The 9,568-nt window shown below is 51.6% G+C and overlaps 1 protein-coding gene across 1 annotated transcript in view; it reads left to right on the top strand.

Annotated features, from left to right (window-relative positions):
• ABCC8 (ATP binding cassette subfamily C member 8) overlaps positions 1-9,138 on the top strand; it is a 93,661-nt gene extending 84,523 nt beyond the window's left edge. The window contains exons 30-39 of the mRNA XM_007955560.2: positions 3,512-3,614; positions 4,173-4,286; positions 4,667-4,787; positions 4,921-5,051; positions 5,978-6,056; positions 6,299-6,407; positions 6,831-6,934; positions 7,707-7,840; positions 8,371-8,433; positions 9,001-9,138. Coding sequence (XP_007953751.1) covers positions 3,512-3,614; positions 4,173-4,286; positions 4,667-4,787; positions 4,921-5,051; positions 5,978-6,056; positions 6,299-6,407; positions 6,831-6,934; positions 7,707-7,840; positions 8,371-8,433; positions 9,001-9,138 — 1,096 coding nt within the window. The remainder of the gene's footprint in view (positions 1-3,511; positions 3,615-4,172; positions 4,287-4,666; positions 4,788-4,920; positions 5,052-5,977; positions 6,057-6,298; positions 6,408-6,830; positions 6,935-7,706; positions 7,841-8,370; positions 8,434-9,000) is intronic.
• The last annotated feature ends 430 nt before the right edge of the window (positions 9,139-9,568 follow it).

Here is a 9,568-nt window from a genome sequence, read left to right as displayed (position 1 = left end):
CCCAGATCTTAAGGGTCACCCTGAGGCCTACTTCTATTGAGAATCTTCTGTATGCCAAATGCTGTGCTGAGGAGTACTTTACATGCCAATCTCATTCATGCTGCACTGCAACTTTAGGTGATGAGCATGATTTTTCCTGTTCCACAGATAAGGAAACTGAGGCTCAAAGTAGTTATATGACCTCTCTGTGTGAGGATCTACAAAGCCCACACTTGAACCTAGTTCTTCATTCAGTAAACATTTACTGAGCACCTATGTCCTAAACTCCATGCCAGGCACTAAAAGGACAGAGATGAGTCAGATGGGCCCCTGCCCCAGAGGCGTTTATAGTCCATACTCTCAGCAGGGCAGAACAAACCCATGTGACAGGTACTCTGACAGGAGGGATATAGGTTGTGGGAGCATAGAAGAGAAGCTGTCATGGAAGTCTTCATGGAGGAGATGTCATTGAAGCTGAGACTCAAAGGATGGGTAAGTTCACCCAATGAAGGAATTCTTCAAAAAAATTCAGTGATTGTGTCATCCTTCCACCACTCACAGTGGTGATACTGGGTGGACAGGAACATCTAAGGCTGCCTGGAGTGCAGTGGAGCTGTTACCTAGCCTCCATCTGATTTATAGGGCATCTCTCCTCTAGCTAGGCAGACCAGAGACCCCAAATCCAAAAAATTTGGCTCTGGTCTCTAAACCTCACCCAGAAAGTGATTCTAAGTTATTTTTAGGATGGCGCAGCTGTGCAGTGTGACAGTGATACCAAGCCCTGTGTCCAGGAGTAACCTCAGGGCTCAAGGACCAGCCAAGAGTGTAGAGAGACTTGCATCTCCTCCCCACAACTTGCAAGGCCCAGCTGCAGCCCTGGGAGAGGTGCCCAGTACCCCTTACCCCTAGAGCAGCATGGTAGCCTCTGCTCATTCCCTGGGCCTCAGGGGCCAATGGAAGACAGCCTCTTAGATGTCCTAAGGAAAGTAAAGCAGAGCTTTAATCCAGCCTTGACTCTACTCCTTGGACACCCCTAACCTAGCTGGTGGTGTCTTCCACATAAAAACTCCTTGGAGAATGGCAAATGACTGTACAGTCACCTCTGAGCATCCTTCTTTTCTTAATCCTGAACTTCCCCCATTCCTTCAGCTTCCACGCCCAGCCTCTACTCTGTTTTGACAATGTCCCCCTTATAATTGGTATCCCAGAGGCCTGGGGCCAAGAGATTGTGACTTCCCTTTAGTGGGCAAAATCCTCTTGTAAGTGAATCCCAGCATCCCATAACACCCTCAGATTCTGCTGGCTCACCCAGAAGAAGTGCCCAGAAAGCCCTGCCATATTCTGCACCTACATGATGGGTGAATTTCAAATCATCCCTGTGTCTAATTCACACAGCTAACTACCATTTATTGATTGTACACTTACCTTGTGCTAGACACTGTGTAAAGTGCTGTATATGTATTACTGCATTTAATCCTCACAATAGCCATATTCTACAAATGAAGAAACTGAGGTTCAGGCTGGGTGACCAACCCAAAATCACATAGACAGTGAATGCTGGTGTTGAGCTTGGAAACTCCTGGTCATTCCTGAGAGGCCCGCCTTTTTCCCAAAAGAGTTTCAAAAGTGCCCAGCACCTGGCTCAGTGTTTTACAGAAATTGTTTCATACGGGAGGCATATTGTCCATATGGGAGGCAGCAATATTCCCATTTTACTGGTGAGGAAACTGAGTCTTGATCCTAACACACAGCCAGTACATAATGATGCTCAGTCTCCAATCTGAGTTTATATGTCTCCAAAGCTGGACCTCTTCTTCAGTCTTAGACATACAGTTGCACACTCAGAAGCTCCCAAGTCACACATTCTCGTGCATATACCTACCCTTCAGATAATTCACACACCCCTCAGACTCTCCTGTCACATGGTTCTCAGACCCACAAACACTGAATGCCCCTCCTTGCACACACATCTCCAACACACACTTACTCAAACCCTTTAGACATCCAATTTCACACTCATCTCAGACACATCATTCACATGCACACATCCACCCCTTGGCTGTGCACTCACACACACTTTCACACCTGACTCACTTCATCCACCTCAGACACATAGTTCAGATACACACTCTCCACCCAGAAATCATCAAAGCAGAGCAGACACCTTCTGGGAGTGACAAGCAGATGCCCAACAAGGCACATCTTGAGTCCTTCTCAGTGCCCTGAGTTTAGTCTTCAGGCCCAGCAGTGCTAAGACTACTTTTCATTCATTCCCTTATTCATCATCAAACAAGTGCCCCTGCCCCTCCTCTGGACCCTGCTCACATCAGTCAGGTCTGAGGGGGTGGCCAAGGAGAGTAATGCTAGGAACCCAAGTTACCAGAGAGAGGAGGTAGGTTATGCACAGTAACACAGGCAAGAATGTGATGAGGACACAAGGGTAGGAAAGACCCTGTAGAATTCTGTGCATTGAGAAGTCTACCTTAGAGGGCCAGGGAAGGCTCCATTCATTCACTCATTCGATATTTATTATAGTGTCAGGCTATGGGGATACACTGGTGAACAAAACAGATCTTAGTCCTCCTATAGCTTACAGTCTAGTGAGGGAGATAGATCATAAACAGCTAAAGGAATGAAGCAAATAGCTAAAGACAATTAAGAAAACAAGCTTCAGAGATGAAGAATAATAAGGGAGGTGTACCTTGGGTAATGTAGTGGTCAAGGACGACCTCTCTGAGGGGGCACCCTTTAAGGTAAGCCCTGAAGGTTGAGAAAGAGTCAGCCTTGTGAACAGCAAGGGAGAAAGCATTCCAGGCAGTGGGAATAACATGTACAAAGCCCTTGGGGTAGGGAAGAAGTTGGTACTGTCAAAAAACTGAAATATGACTGGGGTGACTACAGCATAGCAAGCATAGCAGGAGGTTGGCAGGGGCCGGATGTCACAGGCTCCTGGCGAGGAGATCATCATCCTAAAAGCAATAGAAGTCAGTGATATTCTAAGCAGAGGAGAGAGAGGATGCAGTTTGTAGTTTAGAAAGATTATGCTGACTGCTGTTGGAAAGGGGACTGTAGGGAGACACCAGGTAGAACTATTAGGAGGCTGATGCAGTCATCCAGGTGAGAGCTAGTGGTAGACAGGAAGCTGTAGAGAGGTGAGCAGAGCCAAGGGCTATTTTGGAGGTAGAAATAAGAGGACTTGATGATAGATTAGATGTGGATCCAGGATGATTCCTAGGTTTCTGGCCTGCACAACGAGATGAATGAAGAGGCCCTTTATTGTAACGGGGAAGACCCAGGGAGAAGAACAGGTCTTGGGGTGAAGAACAAGAATTTGAAGGAGACTCTTGACCACTTTGAACAAGTATAAAGGAGTTATCATTCCAGAGAGGAAAAGCATTTCATTTGTTAGGTGGCAAAGATGGCATGTTTAGGAGCCAATGAGGCCTATATGGCCTTCTCTGTAGGTAGGGAGAGTCCCAGGGACTTTGTGGACTAACATTACTCCTTCAGATCCTCCTTATCTTCCTTCCAGGTACGAGGCCCGATTCCAGAAGAAGCTCCTCGAATACACAGACTCCAACAATATCGCCTCCCTCTTCCTCACAGCTGCCAACAGATGGCTGGAAGTTCGTATGGCAAGTGCTACCCACCCCTACGCTGGGTCCCAGAACAGGGGGTCCTGATAATTGTGTGGCACCACAGCAAGGGCAAAATATGGACCAGAAGGTGGGAATATAGGACACAATACCAGATTGTACATGTGTGCAGTCGACACTGAGCCCTCCTGCCCAGCCCTAATGGTCCTCCCAGTGTCTGAGACCCTTGTCTCCATATCACTGCATGGGGCGTTGTATATTTGAGGTGTGTGCAAGAATAATTGTTTGTTTAACTGTGATGAGTGTGCATCTAAAGAGGGTCATATGACACATATATTGTGTACATACATGAGCCAGCTGATGAGGTACATGTGTATAGGTGTGTGCAGGTGGCTGGGAAGTAGGGGAAGCATAAGCTTATGTGCACATGTAGTCTCACTGGGGTCCCTGTGTGGTCTGATGATGTGTATGTGAGTTGGTGGGGGCTGAGGTTGAATCTTGGCTGGGCTGCTCTCTGCCCTGGAAGGGAATGTGATAGGATGGGGGCCCTGTGGTCCCAACCCCTGACTGCCTAGGCCAGCTCCTGTCCCTCTGCAGGAGTACATTGGTGCATGTGTGGTCCTCATCGCAGCTGTGACCTCCATCTCCAACTCCCTACACAGGGAGCTCTCAGCCGGCCTGGTGGGCCTTGGCCTCACCTATGCCCTCATGGTGAGTGGGCAGTGGGCTGAAGCAGGGGAGGGTCAGACACCAGCACTCACGGAATCTCAGGGCACCTTTCCCAACCAAAACACCCCTAGATCACCCCTGAACTGATTTTAGTGTGATGCCAGAGGGCCCTTGTGAGCAGATGAACAGACTTGTAGGTCTCTCTTCACCCAAGCTCCAAGCCCAAAAGGTGATGGGAAAGAAACTAAATTCATTGTAACCCTTCCCCTACCTCCAGGGATGGCCACCCTTAACAGCCAGTTGATGAGCTCCTCGTCCCTCTTCAAGCTATGAGATGAGCCATCCTGGTGGCAGCGGATAGGACCAGGTGATCACTCTCTGTGGCTGATTGCTTGCCACCTTATGCCCTATTCTCCCCACAGGTCTCCAACTACCTGAATTGGATGGTGAGGAACCTGGCAGACATGGAGATCCAGCTGGGGGCTGTGAAACGTATCCATGGGCTCCTGAAAACTGAGGCAGAGAGTTACGAGGGGCTGCTGGGTGAGGGTCACTGAAAGACGACCCCTGGAGGAAGGGCCTAGAATAGGGGAGGGTTTGGGTTGGGGACTGCGAGGGACCCTGGGGGATAGGCTGGCACTCCTGGGCACTAGCTGACCCCCAGTCTGGCCCCCAGCACCATCGCTGATCCCGAAGAACTGGCCAGACCAAGGGAAGATCCAGATCCAGAACCTGAGTGTGCGCTACGACAGCTCCCTGAAGCCTGTGCTGAAGCACGTCAATGCACTCATCTCCCCAGGACAGAAGGTCAGACGACAACAGCTCTGCCATTAGGGCGGTGAACGGTGAATGGGAAAGCCTCCCAGTCATTCAGATCCCCAGTCTCCCAGCTTGGGTCCCTCACAGTGATGAGCCTCACCCTCCCCGCCTCCCCTTCATCCTTCCCTTCTCCTGCTGCCTTCAGACTGTACCTCCTTGCTTGTTCACTAAGCATGCAGACAGCTGGGGCTCCTCTGTCCCCCCTGAAAATGGCCAGGGGCTGTCCCCTGGGCACTCCTCTCTGAGCTTCAGAGCAGGGGCCAAGGGGCAGAGAACAAGGCTGCCCCAGTCTCTATGCTGTGACCCAACTCTGACTCCCTGCTCACCATCCCCCATGTGTCTGTCTGCCTCTGCCACTCTTCTTCTCCATCACTTTGTCATTATCTGTGGCTGTCAATCTCACTATTACTGACCTTTGGATGAACCCCTGTCCTTTTCTCTCTCATCCTTCTGTGGCACTATCTCTGTCTCTGTATTGGTCCCTTAATTCTAGGCAGGCAGCAACGGAGTTAGCAATGGCTTGAATACAAGGTGGGGCACAAGCACATCCCTGTACTCCCAGTGCAGCCTTCCTCATGCCCTCCCACCCCACCCATGGAGACTCACCAGTGACCCCAGCTCCCCTGTAGCCAAGTACCAGCTTGCCCAGACCCACACCAAGGCCCAAGCAAACTGATATCTGTACTCCGCATGTGTAAACACCGCCCTAACATGCTGTCCGGTCCCTGAGTGGGTGCCTCTGGTCCCACTGCAAGAAACAAGACCAAACCTGGGTCAACCACTGACTAAACAGAAGCTGGTCAAAAAACCAGGGTCAGAAGAGAGTCTGTGACCTCCCACACCCTCAGAGCTAGGACTAGGGGGAGTCCTCTACTCCCAGAGCCCTGGAAGTATGCTTGCTTCTCTCTTTCCAGATTGGGATCTGTGGCCGCACAGGCAGCGGGAAGTCCTCCTTCTCTCTTGCCTTCTTCCGCATGGTGGACATGTTTGAGGGTAAGACTGGCCTCCCTGACCACACGAGCATGCACACACACACACACACACACGCCCCTCTGACTGTATGATGAGGACCCATGTGTACTCGCAGCCACCAGACAAGACCTCAGTCGTGGTGTATGGTCAGACACACAAAAGGCCGAGCAATCACTGCCTTCTGCTGCATCCTCTTGAGGACCCCAGTCTCTAGCCCTGCTCTGCCCCAGCAGTGTTCCTCTTGTGACATTATCTCCATGCAGGGCGAATCATCATTGATGGCATCGACATCGCCAAACTGCCACTGCACACCCTGCGCTCACGCCTCTCCATTATCCTGCAGGACCCCGTCCTCTTCAGTGGCACCATCCGGTGAGTCCCACTACATTGCTTGTGCTACCCCAACTCTGTGCCTGTCTCAACTCCATCAGATCTGGAGTATGAAGGAGAGAGGGATAGGGTAGGCCAAGAGAGGTCTGCCAGTTACCCAGCTCACTAGGCAAACAGCCTTGTTCAGCCTGTGGGCACTCAGGGCTGACTGGTTCTTCAGAGGTTCCACATTTTACCCTCATGCCCTTCTTCTTCCCATTAGGCCTAAGCAGGTACCTTATCCCACAGGTCTGAGATGCCTTCCTCACCCATTGCCACCACATTGGTGCTCCTATCCCAGCCAGACTGCCCAAGTCAACTAATTCTCAGTCACTACTTCCTTCGTAGCCTCACCCTCTGAGTCCACTGGAATGGAGCTAGGACCCTGCTACTCTCCCTAATGGGGTTTTCTGTATCACCTTCCAGATTTAACCTGGACCCAGAGAAGAAATGCTCTGACAGCACACTGTGGGAGGCCCTGGAGATCGCCCAGTTGAAGCTGGTGGTAAAGGCATTGCCAGGAGGCCTCGGTAACTACTCCCACTTAAGCCACTGGGTTGGTTGGGCTCTAAAGAACCCCTGTAGGGGCTGGGAAGTAAACCTCATACCCATGTTCTAGGTGTGCCCAAAGTTTGGAGTCTGGCTCTGGCAGGATGCTAGAGACCACTTAGTCCTGCCTCTTATCATACATGAGCCCAGATAGATCAAGTGACTAGGCGTGAGTCACATAATTGATCAGTTCAAAGTCCAGCCTCTCCTACAGGGTTCAGGAGGAAAAGTTGGGTTCCCTATGGGGCCCAGATTACAAGTCCCTTTTATGATAGTAGTGTCTTCAGAACTGCCCTGCCTCATCTACCTGCCTGCCCAGTTCTGCCCTGGCATTGGAGAAGCCAGACTGAGAAATCACTAAGATCATTCAGCGAGGCTACTGGGAAGACTCTGCCCCTTCCTAGCAATCAGCAGAGCCCTGATCTATATGCTGGAGTTGTGGGACTGGCCAAGCCCTGGCTGCAGAGAATCACCCAGAGGAGCCCTATGAGGGCCCACATGTGTGCAGCATGTACACACACACACACGCCCCACTCCCGTGCTGCCCAGGGCCTTGGCAGTGCACAACTCCTAGGAGCCCCATTCTCACTGTTATCCATGAAAATGGAGCCCGTGGAATTGTCCAAGGTGTGGCAACCTTTCACACACCTGTACTCACTGATACACACCCAAATATACACCCTCATACATATACCCCCAAACCATACCATCTGCCCTACTCAGCCCTGTTCCCCACCTTGGGGCTATTTTCAGATGCCATCATCACAGAAGGTGGGGAGAATTTCAGCCAGGGCCAGAGGCAGCTGTTTTGCCTGGCTCGGGCCTTCGTGAGGAAGACTAGCATCTTCATCATGGATGAGGCCACTGCTTCCATTGACATGGCCACGGTCGGTCCTGGGCACATTCATGGGGCAGGGGTGTTTGGGAGGGTGTACAGGGGCCTGGCTGGGGTCTAAGGAAGAAGTTTACACAAAGTAATCCTGAAGTTCAAGTTACCTTTAATGTCCAGAGACATTTGTGGCAGAAAAATCAAAGGGCTGGGGACCCCTGACTCTGTCTAGTCTTAGGGCACATTCATTCACACACACAAACCTACATAGACGTCACACCCATTACCCACCACACAGCACATGCAGACATACACACAACCTTATACCCCTACACATATCACATACAGTGCACACATACAGCACACATACACACAAAGTGCTGAGTTCCTAACAGATTGATTCCAGCCCCTGAATGCTGGGAACCTGGTGAGTTATCTGGGGACTATGTCCGGGTAGAGGGTGGAGGTGGGGCTGGGATTGGGGTTAGATGGGAGCTAGGCCACAAACCTGGGCCCCACATCCCCAAAGCCAGGCCTGACCCCATCCACTGGGCAGGTGAGCCAACAGCTGCTGTCCCCACCTGGCAGGAAAACATCCTCCAGAAGGTGGTGATGACGGCCTTCGCAGACCGCACTGTGGTTACCATCGCGGTAAGGGGTTTGATGATGGGGTGGGATGGGACACATGGAGAGAGGGCTGGCCTCAGCGGTTGTTATTAGTGAGGCAGCCCCTGGGCTCACATGGGCCTGGTAATCAAAAGAGGACTCTGGAGCAGTGCAGGGCAGGGAGTCTGGAAAGCTCTGGGGAGCCTGGGCTGTAAGATTTGGGGTATAGGGAATGTGTACCTGTACTTCCCTCAGACACCCCCTCTTTCTCCAGGTTCCAAGGCCCTGCTCCTGTCCCCAGCCCTGTGACTAGACTGGGGTTACTTCTCCATAAGTGGGAGTGGGGATATCAGGGGAGTCTCTGGATCTTGAGGCCTGAAGGTGGGGGCAGAACGGAGACTTAGTGAGGAGAGAATGGTGGTGTTAGAGGATGGAGGGTGCCGAGTCACAGTCACCTCAGGAAAGGGCAGGCAGCACAGAGACAGGATATTCTGGCCACTTGCCGCCCCCCATCTCATCTCCCCCTCGAGGCTCCAGGACAAACACCCTTCAGCTGTTTGCCCCGCCCCTTCCCCCTCCCACCACCCTGATCAGCCCCTCCCACCTGCCCAGCATCGCGTGCACACTATCCTGAGTGCAGACCTGGTGATTGTCCTGAAGCGTGGTGCCATCCTTGAGTTCGACAAGCCTGAGAAACTGCTCAGCCGGAATGACAGTGTATTTGCCTCCTTTGTCCGCGCAGACAAGTGACCTGCTGGCGCCCAAGTGCCATCCCCCACCCCCAGCTGGGTTTTGTGACTGTAAATCACTTGTAAATAAAGAGATTGATTATTTCTTACTAGAAGATCCGGGCTGCTGTGTAGGGCCTGGGGGCGGGCCACAGGGCCACTGGAGCCAGCCTGGCTTTGACACTGGGTATACCTGAAGAAGCTGTGTGACCTTGGACAAAAGCCAGTTTCTTTCTCTGTGCTATTGTTGTTGTTGTTGTTATGTGCCATCGAGTCGGCCCCGACTCATAGCGACCCCTCCTTGGGTTCTGAGGCAGTATCACTACGGAAGTAGGATTGCCCAACCTTCCTTCTGAGGAGTGGGTGGTGGGTTTGAACCTCCAGCCTTCTGGTTAGCAGTCAAGTGCTTTAGCCATTATGTGCAATGAAAGCTATATCAGATAAGGTATCAG

This window comes from Orycteropus afer, unplaced genomic scaffold, assembly GCF_000298275.1.
Source record: "Orycteropus afer afer isolate SDZICR_OR568_19922 unplaced genomic scaffold, OryAfe1.0 scaffold00014, whole genome shotgun sequence".
Classification (NCBI taxonomy): domain Eukaryota; kingdom Metazoa; phylum Chordata; class Mammalia; order Tubulidentata; family Orycteropodidae; genus Orycteropus; species Orycteropus afer.
Note: the sequence above shows the minus strand (reverse complement) of the source record. Positions and strands in the feature narration are given on the sequence as shown.